Here is a 19,808-nt window from a genome sequence, read left to right as displayed (position 1 = left end):
TCTTGAATGTCTACTAACTTGTCTCTGGTTTCTATTCGCATATGATCTCAATCATCTAGATTAGCATTTCAGGCAGTTTTGTTCCTTTTTGTGTAAATGGAGTAGCCCGTGACGTCACGTCATGGCGTAGCGGACAACGAATATTTGAGCGAAGTTGTGGAGAAATGTCGACGCTACTGCTGCAAAACATGCGTTTGAAATCATATGCATTAACAGCCATAAAGAATGGTCACTTCCAAAAAGATTGGTTTGTGTTTTATAATTTTCGATTGCAGATTAATTTGCGACAGCCTTGACATTAAGGTAACCGTCTAGGGGTGTGCTTTACAATATATTTATTATCATGCAACATATATACAAACACAGTGGGTTCTGGCCCGGGTAGACTTCCCGCTCTGCTGCTGTCCTAGACACGTCCTGTCTGCTCGGCATCCAAGTGTAAAAGAGAGGGAGTGCGACTATCCCGCCGTCTGACGTAAAACAGACAGTAAGTCGTACCGCGGGACAGTCGCACAGATACTAAACTCCCCCTGTTTTTTGAATGGCTGGATTCTACCACAGGAAAGAGGGTCCAGAACCATCTCCATCGTTGGGGCGCTGTAAACGCCCACCCAGACTAACTGCCCAAGAATAACAAGTGCCGGAGCAAGCTCCAGTCTAAACCACTACAAGGATTTACACAAATTTACCAGGTGGTATTTCTGGGATAATTCCCAGTCAACCTCTAACAACTTCTGTATAACATTCACCGAGTGGGCCAAGGTCACCAGGCCCAATAACAACTCAGAAACTGACAAAACTTACACATTAGGCTCTGGAGGGCAAACTTGCCCTCCGGCGTCGCCCACGCCTCCGCCTTGATCTGTACAAGCGACAAGTACTTTTCTCATCTGGTGTCGATTCATCAGACAACCAGGGACTGCCTGAATCATACGGGGCTGTCCCCATTTCTGCAACATGGTCCTTGGTGACCTCTACCTCTGGGTATGGGCCCCTACCCACACAACTCGGTAATCCCCAGGAAAGATGACCATAGGCCACCTTATTAAGAGAAGGTTGGGCTGGTCCTAGGGATAGTGATTCGACACCGATATCCTGTATGGCAGAATCCAAGAGGAACTCTCCAAACATCTCTACTCCCTGGCCTGGTATACTTAGTGTACTTCCGGGATGGATCAGAGGCGCCACACTTCCAACGTCCATAACTAAACGGGGAACAGACATATGCCTGTCTGCCTCAACTAGTTGGCCTTCTGTCAAGGTCACTCCTTCCTCTGAAATACCACCAGACCTTCTGAACTCCACCTTTATGGCCTCATCCCCCATAGTAAGGGTGCCTTTCCCCAAGTCTAACTAGGCTTTCCGGGCACGGAGAAAATCCATGCCCAGCAACATAGAGTCCTGTATTTGGGCAACATAAAGTTCCATTTCATGCTCTTGCTGACCAATACACAGAGTGACAGGCCCAACTATAAATCCTTCAAACTCGGTGTTTTCTTCGGCCTGTCTCATGGTCACATATTCTAAGATTGGGGGCTTAGGCTCCAGCTTATCATACATTTGGTCGACAAAAAGCTGACCTCAGCCCATGTATCCACTACTGCTGTAATCTCCATGCCTTGCACGCACAGGCCAACCATTAAGCCTTTATATCCGCATAACCGCACAGTGGGTATAGAGGGCTCCTTCAATCCCACTGCCACGGGTGACCAGGAATTACCCATGCCTGCTCGTGACATAAGATCAACACCACATGGGTCCATCCTCCCCAGGTCTTTGGGTTTATCACAAACCATAGCTGGTCCAAACGACTCCAGAGTGAAGTGGGGAGTTACAGTCCCCACTTCCTTTTCCATGGTGGCCACTTCCTCCTCAGCCAAGCAAAGCTCCGGTGATGGCTGCATCCCAAATTGATCTTTCAGCCTGCGGCGCTTGTGCCGGCGCCGCACACAGAAACGGGAAACACTGATCCCCAACTCCTTGGAATCCGACCTAGGGAACGTCTCCACAGGGAGTCCTCCCATACTGGTCCCGCCCCTTTGCCCGTCAGTAGGCACTGTCTTCTCTGCAGCTCTGGTGGGATAATCTCTATGGAAGTGCCCCACTTCTCCACACCTAAAGCATACAGCAGGCTTCCGGTCCCGCTCCGTCCATCTGGATGACGGGGTACCACTCCTCTGATGTTTCAGAAGGGGGGCAGCTTCCCTCTGCCTTATCAACTCCTCTAGTTTTTCTATCCTCCTCTGGAGGGCTTTAAGCTCCTCCCCAGCAGCAACATTTATTTTCCCGGGATCAATCTACTTAAGGTCATGAGCAGAATCCAGCTTTCTCATTTCCCTTGATGGCTTAGGCCTGTGACGCCGGGAGTGCTGATAGTATTGCATGTGTTCCACGTCCACTGTCCGGGGATGTCATCAAGTGCGTAAATACCAGCATCTCTGTCCTCAGCTCCATAGCATAGCCGAGGTATAGCGTGAGTGTGCACATCGGGCACACTGGGGAAGGCTCGTGTCGCCAAAGTCAGGACTTTGTCGGCCAACTGATGTAGTGACTCCCAAGGGTTCTGGCTGGCAGACTGAAAGTTAAGTTGATGAGTGAGATCGGCGGCAGAGGAGCCAAAACGCTTCTCAAATCTCTGCAAGATCTCACTTAGGCGGAGAGGGTTACTGGTTTCTAACAGAAGGGTATAATACTCGCTTGCTGCCCCTTCATGGGAAAAACAGAACTGGTCATGCTATTCCTCTTCAGTCCACAGCTGACTGCGAGATATCTTCACAAACTAATGCAGAAATGCCTTCCAGCTGGTCTTACCATCATACCTGAGGTCCTTGTACCTGGGCTTGCTCACAGCAGCTGCCCTACTGGTGTTCTGTGTGGGTTTATTAATGCTGCTATCCTGGTGCGCCGGGACAGGCTGACTAGTATATTGTCCCAGCTTGGCTGTACCATGCACATGTGCTAACCTCTCCCCCTCCCTTCCAACCTTCCAAGGTTGTGGTATCGAGATAGGCAGGACTACAAGTCGATGACATGGCGATACTATGATGCTGTGATGTACTGGGCATAGTCATACCTAGGTGTGAGGTCTGAATATCCTCACCTCTGTACCATGGGGATTGGGTGTGATCGGGAAATTTATTTCCAGAAAATTTCGGTATAATTGATAGGTACGCGAACTCCTGTGGTTGAACGAACTTGAATCCCCTTTACCCAAGGATACTTTGTAGCAAGTTTGGTTGAAACTGGCCCAGTGGTTCATGAGAAGAAGATGAAAAATGTGAAAAGTTTACAACGACGACGACAACGACGACGGACAACGGATAAATTTTGATCAGAAAAGCTCACTTGAGCCTTTAGTTTTGTGCATGAAGGCTCGCAAAATAATTTGATTTTTCAGCTATCTAAATACAGTTTGATAGAGGTATGTAGCAACGGTTTTTAATGTGGGGGAGGGTGGGGGCTCCGAAAAAAAATCTGCGTACTACAGAACTGTACTACTCGTGTACCATCAAATCTTAGAATTTTTCTCTGGTATATTTATGGATAAATCCTTAACAGGTCTAAGGTCCGAGCCATTATAGGTTACATGTATCAAAATAGCCCTATTTTTCAAACTGACAAACTAAACAACTAAAGGCTAATCGGAGATAAAATTTAACACTTTTGCTTTGAGACTATGACCAGTCATAAGTAGGCAGATGATTAAAGGAAGGAAATGGAGATAACGAACAGTATTCAATCTCAACGTCCATTAAACAATATACAAAATAAGAGCAGAGCAAACACGGACCTCCGAAACATCAGAAGTGGGATCAGGTGCCATGGAGGAGTGATCATCCCCTTCCGACCGGTCACAACCGCATTGTGCTCCTTGTCATGATCAGGAAATAACGGAAAAAACCGTCGTCAATTCAGTGTATAAATAATGGACTAACAATTGGTATGAAAAACTCAGTCAGCATTTGACTCAATGATAAATTGTATTTGCTGACAAGGTCATTGTATCGACCATAGAATTTACGAAATGATGACTTTAAACGAGACTGTTTATCATGATAAGAAAATGTTAAACAAACCTATATGAATAATTACTACATCTAGAAATTTTCTTAAATTGAATTTCGGTTAGAAACACATGCATATGGTCCACGTATTGCAGTCCTTTTTTAAGGACGGCAACTTGTAATTTACTTTATATGCAATGTTTAAAATTAAGAGCAGTTATTGAATGAATAAATAAATGCTATCATGTATATTAATAAGGTCTATATAAGCAATTCCATGCTAAGTCTTTTGGTACGTTATTTTAAGCTTAAATATATTGCATATCGAAAAATGTTTTAATAAATGATTATGGGGAAATACTCTGAAAAGTCTTAAATACATGGACCTTGATTTTTGATATTTAAACAACCCCTCCGAAAAATGCGTATTACTAAACCTATCTTACCTCCAAATCGACATCAGGCTCCTATATTGTCACCCGTGACTGGCCGAAAAAAAACCCAGCATCCATGATAAACCTGTATATATTACTGTACCTTAAGCTTCTCTTTTCACTCTGTATATAAGTTAGGAGCAATGTGGCTGCATTAGTAGGATCTGCTTCGATGCGTTTATTCCAAAGATTGTCATTGCATTTAAATAATCGAAATGCAACGAAAAGTAATCGTATCATTTCTAATTGAACCTCTACTAAAGTGACCTGGATTTTTTTAGCTGAAATTTGCAGTCAAAACTTTGTCAAAAGGGGATTCAAGCCACCATGGCACCTGATCCAACCTCTGATGTTTTAGAGGTCCATATACGCTCTTCTTCTGTATTATACTTCTTCAAAAAAAAAAAAAATGAGCTTGAATTCAGTTCGCTATCTTTATATTTTTCACTTGTTTAAATTTACATTTGAGATTAATACTGTTCATTATCTCAATATTTCATTCCATATATCAGTAACGGTTAAAAGGACAATGTTATTTTTCTTAAATGAATAATAAAACTTAAAACTTCAGTAGTATAATTGTAAAAAACTTCGGCATCGGGCGACATAGCTGCAGAACTGTAGCTCTCCGAAAGAAAAATAGACCAACCGGAGAGCTACAGTACCACCTATTGTAAAAACTTCATATTTATTGCGCACAAAAATTTGCGCTTAGTTCTGGATTAATTCTTCCAAATTCTTACCTAAATTGCAAAAAAGATAAATCTAAAAAAAATCCTTATACTCCTCTTTGAAGTACTCTCGAAGTGCGTTGGACCGAATTATCTTGCAATCCATAATGGCAGTATGAATAGACGATATTTTCGAGGATCTCAATTTCAGGACCATGAGGGCTATTAACAACATTTATAAGGAATGTTTTGTTGTGGAAATAGTGAAAGAATATGTTAGGAACACACGGTTAGTAATATTTAAAGATGGCAGTGTAAAAACATGGAGAAATGCATCGAGAAACAGCGCATTTTTTTGTGCACTATAAATACACATTTTTTTCAATAGGTGGCACTGTAGCTGTCAATATATTTTTTCGGTGAGCTACGTTCTGCAGGTATGGGCGACATAACACTTCAGGGCTTTCCTGTCACCTTGGAGAATATATTTATAATATGGTATATGTATTTGCATAACATTTTCTAGATACATCTGATGTGAGCTACGGTATAATTTAGGTTTGGTGTAGAAGGATGAGAGAAACAAAAAAGGGGACCTAATAGACAAATTCTACGACGACTTTGTAGTCCGGATCTTTTAAACTTTGATATAAAGAATCAGGTCTCGAAGTGACCTCTAAAATCTTGGCGCGAGCTGGTTTTTCGTGAAAAATGTAAAATAAAAAAAAAAATGTCGCCAATGCAATGTTTTAGTCACTTTCATATTTTTTTCGTTGTCAATTTAGATATATGGACTCATTTGGTGAACCCTAGGGAGAGAAAGAGGTGGATTGCAATGATAAAGATTCTGGTTTCCTCGCCAGATAAAAATGTTTAAAAAATTAAAAGTTTGGAATTTGATGATCGCCAACTAAATTTCAACTGCTCAAATGACTTATAGATAATAATTAGGTTATTAAAATTTTAGGTGCCAATAAGACCCCCTGAAGATATATAAAACATTTCTGAAATAGCATTTTCATAAATCGAAATTCTATGAAAGTTCACATTCAAATGTATGATGTAAAGTACAAAAGATATTACATCCTTACTTTTCTTTTGCAAGAACTTTAATGTTATCATGTCAGAACAAAATTTTATTAAGTTGAATCAGTCCCATTCAATACATATCATAAAATATGTAACATGTACTTATATTTTTTTATTTTTATCTATCTCGATCATACTAAAAGACTTCATGATGAAAATAATAGTATTTTTGTATAAATCAATATCTTCAATCATTCTGAGAGTATTATATAAGTAATGCTTACTGCCTAATGACATTTTAATTTAATAAAAAGGCTTATTTTCCATGAAAAAAATATTGAACCGAATCAAAATGAAAGAAAAAGAAATTTAATCTATAAATACTTCAGGTAGACCCACATTCTCCTAACTCGTATGTGTGAACTGTTGTTTAAAATGCAAGAGATGTCGATACCCCGAAAAGCGTTGTGCGAAGAAATATTGAAAAATACATTAAATGTCATTGGTAAATTAAAAAAAAAGCTAAATCAATTTTGAAATTGCATTTCAATTATCCCTTTTATGTGCAAGGAATTATATATATTCTATTTAAGATTATTTATGCAGAGATACTTGAATAAGATGGTATGTCATAAAGTTGGGAGGTTCAGTGTCACTTAAACAATAAAATGCTTTCTTTGGTTGTTAGTGAGAAAATAAATGTCGGGGCTGTTGCAGAAAAAATACATAACCGGGTTATGTAATTTTTTTCTGCAATAGCTGCAACAGTCATTCTCGTACTAACAACCAAAATTAGATATTTTATTGTTTGTATTTATCTAATTATGCTTAAATAATCATTTAAGGTAGGATTAAAAAGATCAATTATCTTATTAATGATGCGAACGACTTTGTTCGTTTTATTGATGGAACAGCCACTGATCAAGAAATCAGTACAGATGACATGCCTATCGTAGTTCATGCACTGATTAACGCAAAATGTTGTCTTAAGAAAGGAGAAAATATTCAGTGGATGTAATTCTAAAGTTTCGAAAGGTCTCTGATAATATTAAGCTGAATTATTGTGAGGTTATTGAATACAATGGTATGTCGTTAAGTAGGGAGGTTCAGTATCACAAAGTTTTTAAGATTTGTAAAATGGAAAATTTTATAATGCTGGGTGAAAAATTAGCGTAGAGAATTATTTTAAAATCTACAAAATGTTCCCATGTTATTAAAAAAAATGTTAACTTGCAGTGTCATAAAATGTTTTCCCAAATCTAATGTGTACGAGGGTTGTTCAATAAATAATTTCCTGAACTGCATGACACACAAAACAGATATAATATGACATTAAACTTGACTTTCTCTCATTATTGAATCTTTACTGAATTTAAAACATTTTATGTGAACACTTTTCAACACATAGTTTCATCGTGAGAAGCTGGAAAACAAGGGCTTTTCGAGACACTGCATTATAAATGTATGGTAAAGTATCAGTAAACTAGAGTGAAAATAAAAGCTACATTAAAGCTGCTGTAAAACTTGTTAAAAATCCAAAAGAAATATTCATAGAAATATGTGTCATTTACAGCAACCGATGCCTGTTTTATAGACAAATGAGCAGGTGGATTTCAATGATGAAAAACTATATAATGGCCATAAAAAATGGGTCCCCTCCTTGCCAACAAAAATTATAACAACTTATATACTGTTTGCCAAATTTAAACAAATAATATTTGATGATGTATGATTGACTTTAAGACACATAGCATATTTGATAGACATCATATCGGGAGTAATTTACACTGTTTTGAAGAAACGTTTGACAGTAAAAAAGCGTAGTACTCAGAGGTTACCCTAAATCTTGAAAAATGAGTGAAAACGAAAGTGTGTACGAAAGTCTTAACAATTCTTTTGAAATATCAGTAATTGTTGTTATCCACGTTTGTTTTATATTCAAAAAGATATTGGAACATGAATCTATTGCTAAAAATCATCAAAACAAAATTTACTATAAGTTGTACTTGATAAAAACGGCGAAGGTCTGAATAAATCAAAGTTATGCAAGAGCACAAAGACAGATTTATATGCAATTTTCTTAAATATAGGTGGTACTGTTGTTCAAATTCGTATTCGGGGAGACAGTTTAATATCTGGAGGAGTCTAGAAAATCGAAATGTTTATTAGAGGAAGGACCCAGAATCAGGAATCCACTACATTGAATTTCTTCATGACAGCGTCCAAACCCGCATGCCTTGAAGAGTTAAGGGGTTTTCGGGATAAACAGAAAGTTAATGTTTTTTCACATTACAATATTTGCCAGATCTTTGACCTTTTTACTTGTTTCTATTTCCAAACTTGAAAAAAAACCTTTCAGAAGGAAAAAACAAGTCCATGAAGTTATTGGATCTGCCATTCTCCAGTATACTTAGGGTCATACCCAAAAATGAGTTTTAAAAACAATCAGAAATTGGATAAAACATGATACGGACATGTGTTTGAATTAAAAGAGATTAATAAGTAAAATCATGGTGACTAAATCATTGAAAAGCGACGTTTGCTTCTTTTTGAGCACCGAGGACATTATTTATTGAAAAGCCCTCATATATCATTTGTTTAATTAAAGTTATCAACTTTTAGTTATTGCATGTGCGACGCTTCTGTTACCGAACTATATGAGATTTTGACTAAATTGACGGAATAGTCCAATTCATGGATATACATGTATTTAATATTACCTGTGTTTAAAATCTGGTGAATTGAATATTTAAAAAAAATATTGAATCTACTTTATCAATTATTTACATTTTTTGCAGAAAATGACGATTGGAAGGATACCCTATATGAAATCATTCATTCTCTTGATTATCATGGAAAGTGGATTCGTAAGTAGTATTGGTGATTAAATTATTATATTGTTGAGACAAAGATTGAGAAGGTGTATACATGTTATAAAAATACCATGCAAAGTGCAAGCGGCGTAAACATGGGTCTAAAATATATTTTCAGAATCATAAGTATTGAGAATGCATTCATTTTTTTATTATTCAAAGAACTGTTTTTCTCTTAGCAATCTGAGATTATGATGATTGCTAAGAAAGATATTATTTTATCTGTGTGATTTTTTTAAGGATTTTACACAATATATCAAAAAATTGAATTGAGCGACGGGACAAGATCCTATTTTCTAAAGGAAAATAAGCAGACAAATGAATCATTTTCAGTGTTTTCTGCGTACAAATTAGAAAAGTACCAATTTAATAAGGCCAAGAATCCAGAATGGTTCTCTTTCATTCAATATTCTTTATTAATTTATCATATTCATCTATGTCAAGGCTAACAATATAACTTTTGGAGAATATTTAATTTTTAGGGCACAATAAAGCAAAAACCATTCCTTACCTTCTTTTCGTATTCTTAGTTTACAAATGGGTTCAGAGGATTTCCAGTCTTCACTGTTGATGTCTGTCCTAGCAACATAACTGAATGGGAGGCTGCTTCTATGAGACTGAACTGTACAATGAAATCAAACGACTTCAAGAATAGATACCACTGTTTGGCCACCAGAGACCGTTCACAACTGGTGGAGTTCTGTTATCCACAGATCAGGAGTATATATGGAAAAGGTTCATATTCTCTGCATCATTCAAGAACTATTATGCCCATTCTTTCAATATCATATTTTCAAATATTCATTCCACTATTGGTTCAATACGCATACATGCAATGCATCCGTATCCTTTTAAGTGATATATCAATAAAAAATTGAATTGTTTATAATGATATTTCAATAGAAAAATTGAATTGTAAGAAAAAGTTGATTCATTTTTCTGAAAGCAAAATATGCGAATTAATAAATCTAATGCCATGGGTTTTCGGTATTATAGGTCAATGTGTTATTTTTGATTCTTCGTTTTTCTTGGACAATTACACTTGCCTTCATTTTACTGATGGATGTCCGGATACATATTATTTCACCGACCAGTTATACAAATGTAAGTTTCTTGATTGATACTGAGATTTATTTAAATCTGTTAGATTATTGCAAAATGTTTGACTAATCTACGAACAATTTTATTTTATTAGAATACCTTCGTTATGATCTCATATAATGTTTTATCTCTCTACCCTTTTCTTTCTCTTTCTTTCATGTGTTTTTATCCAGTTTTTGCAATGTTTCTTATTTTTCATTGTATTTTTGTGTTTTTCTGACAGTCCCAAATTGCTTCCGCATTGAACCTGTATTAAAATGTTTTATGTCCGAGGAATTGTGTCTGAAGAAGAAGCGGTAATTTTGCAATTTATTTGCAAAACATATTAATAAAGCAAAAGAATAAGAGGGCTTGGAATTTGTAACAGTGTGGCTTTAAGAATACATGCTATACTGGCTTTCCTTCCTTTCAGAGTTACAATCGAAAATAAAGAGGTATCAACATCCCAAACAAATACTGCACAGAATCAAACAACAAAGATACAGGAAGGGATAGATTTGGTACCTGTACTGGTCCCCTCGATAATCCTTCCAGGGATCGTTTTTGGAATTGTTTTTTTTTATATTGGTGCTGTGGAGAACAAAACGATGCAAAGGAGTTCTCAGAATAAAATGTCTGCAGGAAAATTTGGAGAATGACAAAAATTTTGAGAGCATGTCATTGATAAATAGTAAATTCGCTATTTGATATATTTCTATCAGTTCAAGTTTATGTTCAGAATATCTATTAAGGTGAAAACAGAGTACGGCAGAAAGTCTAAATGTCATTAACATAGAATGTGTACGATGTTTAACGAGTCAATGAAATACGACGATAACGAAGTGATCTTTCTAAGAATTCAATTTAAACAATATAGATTATGAGAAGAGTCAGCATAGACCTCTGAAATCAAAGATGGGATAAGATGCTATTTAGGATTATGCATCTTCTTTAATTAATATCCATGATCGGGTTACCGGAATAATCCATCCGTAAACAATTCAATGTAAAACTTATGTTCTAACAATTAATGTCAAAATAGTCATTAAGAACAGACAACAGAATCATCATTTCTGTTACCTTTGCCATGATTTTTACTACAATTGTACAAATTTTTCAGATCAGGATTGCCGTCCAGACTCATCAAGAAATCGGAATGATGCCAAGGAAAATGACATCTTGATAGACAAATATCAACAAGACGACATGATTTATACAAGAAAAAAACATATTGAAGGATTTAATGGACAAAAAAGTAAAGACAAAACATTAAGATCTTAAATAAAGTATATGGCGTAATTACATGTAAATGTCATATTTCTTTTTGTTTGTTTTTTTTTCTCCAATTTTAAAGGTAACACATTAGAAATTATCAAGGATATTTGAATATAAATCTACTCTTAGTACATATTTACTCATATATACTAAAGCATAACATAAATTTGGAAGGAGAATTGTCCGAGATATTTTGCAAATTTCTATTTTGAATCAACTTGACTTTTTTTGCAGCTTTGAACTTGTAACTCTATTAATCATCTTACAATTAAATTCCTTTCTTGGTTATTATGAGCATTAATTATAATGTTGATTTAAAAAGAAGATCCATTGAAATAAAATATTGCAAATCTAATATGATAAATGATTGAGTGCCCATTTTATACCGATAAAATATTTTATCCATAATTAACTATGTTCGAATCCCAATATTCCATTATAGCATACTTTTATGTAGTTTCGAAATTATCTCCCTTGGTGCGCTCTTTCGTTGAGGAAGGGAGTTTCGTTGCCGCGTTCACAGACAGGTGGGACAGATATTTATTTCTACTAGATATACATGTACTGCATCATCGATATACTGGTTTATCGTAACTACATAATTGTCAGGATGCAATCTTCAACTCGAAAATAACCGAAGTAATATAAAGGTGTCATTTTTTAAAGCAAAAAAATCAGATCAAAAAAGAAAATAACAGTGGATGTGAGACTTTTCAGACGGGAGAAGAGATATATACCTCCAATATATACGGTATACATTCATCTGACCATTGCACGTCGGAAATCTAAATGACAAATTGCTTTTTTTTCCTTATTATAACCTCAAAATCCACTACCTTTTTAGAAAAATGGTTTGTACAATTAAGAAAATCTTTTTTTTATTCAGACCACGACGTTTACTCCGTTTTCAATTACCTTATAATTGAAAGTAGATTTGCAAATAGACACAGTTGAGCTTGATAAAATCATCAAATACATCACTGCTTAACATTATTATCTTTCTATTACATAAAATAAATTTTAAAAGCCATAAGCATTTATTTACGCACGATTGTTTACAGAGACAACCTGTCCAACCTCCATGCTGAAATGGATAGTTTTTTGCGCCTCTATCGTAGGAGAGTTACAATCTGGAAACTGGCGTATTAGTATGCATTTCCCCCATTCATGAATTAACTATCCTTAACCTTCTGAGCCTTCCATCTTATATATACGAGGGTTGTCCCAGAAAAACGCGAACATTTTTATATCTTTTGTTTCACTGAGACTATAAAGTTCAAAATTGGCATACATCATGATCAACTTCTTTTGAATGATGCCTAAAAATTTCAGTGTTGTATCTCTAAAAATAAAATTTTCCTGTCACGTAAACGAATCTATCAAATCAGCTGTCGGAGCAACACTGACGACGTCAAGACGTATCTCGTAGTGTTTAAGAATTTGTTCTGAAATCTGTGTGTATAAATATTCATTTTTAAAGCACACATTCGGCAATGTATTTAATTTTGTTTTTGTTACCAAATTATACATCTCAAATACTAGTGTTACTAGAAGACTGGGGAGTTAATTCTCTCAATAGACAATTTTGCATTCCTGATCATAAACCTACTTGATCGAATTATTTAACAGTGGTCTTCACGTAGGCCTTAGATGTCCTGCTATTGTCTTTTCATTTCGTCTTTTTTTAAGTGGTCTATTCTCTTCTATCTGATAACCAGTCAAGTTAACCTGAAACCTCTTCTACTAGATATATACATGTTCCCAAAATTATGTTTGTGTTTTTTCATCGCTAACATTTTTTTCTCTATATACAGGAGTAATATCCCGCTCAACATAGTGTTGCTTGATAATTTGGTGCTCCTCATTACCGCTTAACGTCACCATTTTTGACAATGTCTTATTCAAAGCGCTTTGGTATATATGTGCATATAACTGTCATTAATGATGTCAAATAAATGAAAAAAACACATGTACACCTAATCATAGCGTATTTATGTAAGTAAAATTTTTAACATTATACTGTCATATAGCATGATAACAACGAAAACTTCAAACACAATGTTATTTGTAAAAGTAAAAAAAATGTTGTGCGCCGACCACCGATATTTAAAATCATTTAAATGCTGTTTTTATATGCAACTGACATCACAGACCTATAATATTTGCTCAGAATATCTAAAAGATGATTTCCAAACAGCATGCCAAAATTTATTATTTTTGGTTGAATAGTATTTGAAATACTCAAAAAGTTCGCGTTTTTCTGTGACAACCCTCGTATTTATACATGATACAGAAACAATAGGTTATGTTGCACTCTGCCACCACTGTGACTTTATCAATTAAGCCAATTTTAATTACATAAAATGATGTAAATCACATTAAATAGTCACGTACATGTAATCATAACCCCATAAAAATTTGAAATACAATTATGAATATTTGATTTTTTTATCCTCATATTATTTTTTGGTATACATCCTTTGTATCCATCATATCCTGTAGTATTCTATAAAAACAGGAAAAATTCTTTAATATTTGGCATTTTGAGATGCCCCCTCTAGAACAAGCAGGGGGAATTTTGTGTTTCTTACATATAAAATACAATTAAAGTATTACTTATAATATACATGTATGTTAGTTTGAACAAAAAGGCTATTGTAGTAAAATTTGTTTGAAACTGCAAAAAAAAAAAAAACAAAAACTAGTACTTTCCTATAACCCTATATATGGTAAACGTACCTTTATTTAGAGCCGGTCCCTTGAAATACGCAAACGGTATAGATTTCTCCTAAACTTGGCACGTACACTGAAGTCAATGTAAGTTATATATGGTATAAAAGATAAAAAGTTTATTACTATGGTAGTTTTCACAAAATAAAACCCAAGTCGGCTCCTTCGAATTCCCTTCAATATTTCTACAATATTAGACAGTGAGATCCTAGTAATTTTTTTACGAGCGGTAAACGTTTACCCAAATTGACAGATAAATTCAAATAAGAAATTGAAGTATTATTGTTATATCCACATTTAAAGAAATGCCTCATTTCCTTATTAAAGGTAAAGAACACGATGATCAACTGCACAAAGGGAGAGGCGACATAGATATGTTTTTCTGTAAACCATCAAGTCTTCAAAGTAAGTATACAAATCACATTTTGATGATATTGTACATTTATTGAGTTGGAGGGCAACATGTGTTTTGTCGGACCGAAGAAGCAAACTGTCTGCCTGATGCTTTGTGTACATATATACCTTTCATTTATTTTCTTTTTCGACATGCATGTATTTTTTTCTGTCTTCCTTGATGTAACCTCAGGTTACCTTTTGAACACCAACTGTTTTCAAAACTTTTTTTCTCTCTTTCCAATAATAAATTGGATTGTTTTTGCTTGCCCATAGTAATACAATGATCAACATACGAAGAAAACACCCGACCCTATACCTGCATTCACTTTTAATTTCATAATCAATGTGCACATGTCGACAACATCAAAACTATACTCAATCTCTATATAATTATATTATTATAATCAAAGTTAAATAAATGTTTATGAGTACAGTTCAAACATAGAAAAGTCACTTTAAGATTTAGTAATGTCTATAAAAGGCGTTACTAAACCTGTCTCCGTTCTAACTAATTTGTGAAATGAGTTTTTTCATTGTCTTTATATTTAAATTAATTTCATGATGTTTTGTGTTGTAACACAACCAAAAACATTAACTATATATTTTTTTTTATTACATATTGGTTTATTACATTTTATTTTGTCTTAAACGCAATAATTAATTGACGCAAAATGTAAGAACAAAAAAGTACGTTTATCGTTGATCTCCACGCAAAATATTATAACACAAAATGTTATAACCCAAAAATCGTTAAATTATATTTTGCATTATTACATTGTACAATGAGATCAACGCAAAATGTAAAAACGCAAAATGTAATTACCCCAGTTTATTACATTTTGTATTGTTAAGTATACATTGCTTTTTAAATTAGTGTAAATGGTATATTCTCATAAAAACAATCTCTTTAACATTTTGATCTCAGTATACATGTATGTATTTCACATTCAAATTCTCATTCTCTTAATTTTGCCTAACAAGGGCTAAAACATAAAATTTTAATATGTAAGCCATTTCAACCTTCATTTTGATACCTAATCCAAAGAAAATCTCAGTAAGGATGTATAGTATACACCTATTTACTTGCTATGAGGACAATACCAAGTTTATCGTCCCCCAAGACAGCAAACTATTTCCCGAGGCGCAGCCGAGGCTATTGTTCGAGTAGTCAGTAAATAGGTGTTTTATTATACCGATGCTGACTTTACTTTTGTTACGTCATAATATATACGTCACAATCCATGTAAAATCAGAAGTTTTCAGAGATGAAAAGCGAGGGAAATGCTGCCGTTGAATAGTTTAAGGACTATTCACCATGGGCAAATAGCACAAAAACTATTTCACGGTAGAGACTGTTTAGAAAAAATAGCATGTTTATTCGTCTTATTTTTATATAGAAAAAATAAACAGAGGTATATTAACAATAATTATTGATAGAATATCCGACAATTATATGAATCGCAGTACTGTTAAAGGATTTTTTTAAGGAATCAATGAAAAATAGAGGAGAACAAATCGATACCTTTTTGATACTTTTTATTAATCAGTATTAATTAATACTGATGCATTAATGTCAACCTTCCTACATTCAAACTGCACTTTTACAATTTCTGAAAAACAAAATCTTTGAATATAATAAATGAAAACTGAACTTTGACCCTTAATTTGTTCATGAAGATGATTCAAGTAAATAATTGAAATATCCTTCATTTATCTTCAAAACTGTTAAAATCAATTAATTTTATGCCCTTGCGAACTCGCGATATATTTGGCACTTCGATGTTTAACATGCAAATCCTGTAAACAAAAAAACGAAAGAATAAATTCAATTATTTTTTTTTATAATTATTAAAAACAAACCCTTAAAATTGGCATTGATTGTTTACCTAAAATCTGTGAATAATATTCTGTTCTATAGTAAAATGATTTTTTCAGTGTAGAAAAAAAATACTTGATCTGTATTTCACAGCACATAAAATACGTCAATTTAAACAAAATAGTACGCCATATCGTCAAGTCCATTGCTATCAGTAATTTGTTTATAACATGCTGTGTGGAATTTAACTAGCAACAAAAAATAATGCATTTGCAAATTTTGATGTTGCTTATTTCGCTAAGATAGTTTTAAATAGGAAATTATTTCTTTTTCTGGTATTATGAAAACTAGCAATTTTGAGGTGAAGTCACCGTGAACTTTTCTTGTATAAATAAAGCCCCGTCCCCCTTTATGCAGCAATGGCAATAAATGATCAGAATCTAGACCATTATTGGTATGATTTCATCACGAAAATGGCCTATCAAATATCACATTGTACGATGTCTATATACGTAAACATAAAAAACAGTTTTAATATCAAAAATGCTTCTTTATCGATTTTTAATTGCTCTGATTCCTTATTTTCAATATTGTAATTCAATTATCTATGTGTTTTTTTTTCTTTAAAGGAACAGACTTAGAAAACATGATAGGTAATTATCATTCAAAGTTACAACGATTTGATTAATTTTATTTACTGCAGAAAAGAGAGTTTCGTTTTTTTTTCTTCTGTGTAAGTAGTTTGATTTGATATTCCAAGTTATTTTTTGAAATTCTTTTCCTAAAATCGAATCTATTTAAAAATGATGATAATGCTTGTTTTTATCCTTGAAAGACACAACCAGGAAGATGCTGGTGCAATTTGAAATGGATATTCGTGATTTCTTCGTAACCACTCGGGCAAATGAGAAGGTATACAAGGTATTAGAGAAGACAAGGTGTGTTTTCGTAAAAGGCAATCCGGGGGACGGTAAGACAACCATAGCTAAGCATATTCTGTTTACACTGATGAAGGAAAAACAGGTACTTCCACTACAGATGCTTTCCCTGAAGAAATTTTATGAAATGGTGCCGAGTTCTTCTAGACTTGTAATATTTCTTGATAATATGTTTGGTGAAAGGTCTGTGTCCAAGGAAGAGATACAATATTTTAATGCTCAGAAAGATTTGATAAAAACTATTCTATCCGAAAATAACGATGGAAATGGAAATTTTTTTATAGCCACTTTAAGAAATGATATTTATCGGGAATGTGAAGGCACAATTTTGGACATAAATGTATTTGAAGATGCAATTGTTGATTTATCTGACACAGAAAATAGAATAAATAGAGAAGAATTTGAAAACTTTGTGTCGAAGTACAAATTACATGATTCTATAGTGTCTGATGATGAAGTATTAAATTCCAGAAACCTTTTTTCTACAATTGGCATTCCACAGTGTATTAAAATATCTGAAAAAATTGCACAGAGAAAAGAAAACATCTGTGACGTTTTGAAGAACCCATTTGAACATTTACAAAAGGAAATAATGCTGAGAATACAAGACAAAGAACACAAAACTGCCGTTCTGATATACATCTTACTATGTGGGGGAAGCGTGAAAGATGAAAAAATGAAGAATCCTCGCAAAGATAGAGAGAAAAAGAAGAAAGCTTTAAGAATAATGGAATTAAAAGAAAACGTATCGTCCTTATCCAAGTTTCAAGATTCTGTAAGGTTTTATGAAGGGTCTTATATTTATCATGATGACATGGATAATGAATATAGATTTACGCATAGTTCTATACAAGAAAGTTTTTTTCTGTATCTGTGTCATTATTATCCTGAAGATATTTTAAGCACTTGTGATCCCTCCCTGTTTTTATCTTTAACAACAACAACAACAACAGAAATATCACCAGATTTGTTTCCAGTCCTCATAGAAAGAATCATTGTTATTTTTAAAGAAAAGAAAGTTTCAGAATACAGATGTATTTCATATATGACCCTTTGGTCTGAGGTTAAGTTTACAAAGGAGATAAAGCAAAATAAGGAATGTATAAAGATTATGAAAAACAATGTCGATGAAAATGGTGACTCAATGTTGGTTCATTTTTCAGGGGCTGGACATAGTCATTGGGTGGCGTATTTATTATCATGTTCATCAGAAAATCAGAGATATACGTCATTAAATAGGGCCTGCATGTATAATCGTATCTGCATTGTAGACCTCATTTTAGAGGCAAATGTTATTTGTGATCTTAAAACATGTTTCTATGCTGTCCAAAGTGGAAACAGTGAGATTCTTTTCCGTTTTACAGACAATGTGGACCTAAATCAAATAGAGTTTTCAAATCATCCCAGATGGTCCTCCTTTAGAGGTAGTTTGCTTCAAGAAATCTGTTTCTTTGGCCAAAATCAATTAATTGAACCTATTCTCAGGCGTTATCCGATCGTTCGTGATGTTAAAAATGAACAAGGTGGTAATGCTCTTCATTTTGTTGCATTTGCGGGACAAAAAGATTCCTTTCAAATGTTGGTAAACAGTGGGTCTGACCCGTACTCTAGAAGTCATTTAGGTACTACTGTTCTTCATTATGCTTGTCAAAATGGTAAGTTAAATATGGTAAAGTATATTTGTGACACTTATCCTAAGTTATTGACAAAGAGCTTTGATGACTATGAGGGGCATTCTTCTCTTCACTGGGCGGCACAATCCGGAAATATTGAGTTATATCAATACCTCTTAGAAAAAGATATTAATGTATCATTTCGCAACGGTTTTCCTTCCCCATTAAATATGGCTTGTGAAAATGAACAAATTCAGATGTGTAAATACCTGTTAAAAAATAATCCTGAACTACTTAAAAGTATTGATAAAGATGGGAAAACTGCGTTACATGCTGCAGCTTCGGGGGGTAATATTGATATTTTTAAACATCTCACAGACAAAGGATTTGATATTAGAAATACAACAAACATCGGTAAAACAGTTCTACATCAGTGCTGTATGAATGGCAGGTTAGAAATGTGTAAGTACTTGATCAAACATTACCCCGACCTTATGAATGTCATTGACAATAATGGGTACACAGTTCTACATGACGCAGCAAAGACAGATAACGTTGAATTATTCTACTATCTATCATCTGTGTGCAAGGACCTCAATAATCTTACAAAAAAGGGGAAATCTGTTCTTCATATTTCATGCCTGTGGGGCAATTTTGAAATGTGTAAATATCTAGCTGATGCTTACCCCAAACTAGTTGAAGTCATCGACAATGATGGAGAAAGTGTTCTTCATGACGCAGCCTGGGGAGGAAATATTGATGTACTCAAGTTACTTATAGACAAAGGCGTAGGCATAAAAAGTACAACAAGCATCGGTAAAACAGTTCTTCATCAGAGCTGTATGAATGGTGAGTTAGCAATGTGTAAGTACTTGGCAAAAATTACCCTGACCTTTTGAATGTCATTGACAATGACGGGTACACAATTCTACATGACGCAGCTAAGAAA

At 34.4% G+C, this 19,808-nt stretch overlaps 2 protein-coding genes across 2 annotated transcripts in view; both read left to right on the top strand.

Moving 5' to 3' along the window:
* The window catches only part of LOC134245340 (uncharacterized), a 55,722-nt gene extending 44,946 nt beyond the window's left edge, over positions 1-10,776 (top strand). The window contains exons 2-6 of the mRNA XM_062727638.1: positions 8,937-9,005; positions 9,542-9,746; positions 10,008-10,115; positions 10,336-10,408; positions 10,525-10,776. Coding sequence (XP_062583622.1) covers positions 8,940-9,005; positions 9,542-9,746; positions 10,008-10,115; positions 10,336-10,408; positions 10,525-10,750 — 678 coding nt within the window. The 5' untranslated portion in view covers positions 8,937-8,939 and the 3' untranslated portion in view covers positions 10,751-10,776. The remainder of the gene's footprint in view (positions 1-8,936; positions 9,006-9,541; positions 9,747-10,007; positions 10,116-10,335; positions 10,409-10,524) is intronic.
* A 3,625-nt stretch (positions 10,777-14,401) lies between these two features.
* Positions 14,402-19,708, top strand: LOC134245341 (serine/threonine-protein phosphatase 6 regulatory ankyrin repeat subunit A-like; the record flags this gene model as incomplete). The annotated part of the gene is made up of 3 exons (XM_062727639.1): positions 14,402-14,501; positions 16,938-16,961; positions 17,144-19,708. Coding segments are annotated over exons 1-3 (2,689 nt in total), but the record flags the coding sequence as incomplete, so codon positions are not given.
* Positions 19,709-19,808: the final 100 nt, after the last annotated feature.

The sequence above is a fragment of the Saccostrea cucullata genome, unplaced genomic scaffold (assembly GCF_032062105.1).
Source record: "Saccostrea cucullata isolate Sc308-1 unplaced genomic scaffold, CSIRO_AGI_Scuc_v1 ctg2308, whole genome shotgun sequence".
Classification (NCBI taxonomy): Eukaryota; Metazoa; Mollusca; class Bivalvia; order Ostreida; family Ostreidae; genus Saccostrea; species Saccostrea cuccullata.
Note: the sequence above shows the minus strand (reverse complement) of the source record. Positions and strands in the feature narration are given on the sequence as shown.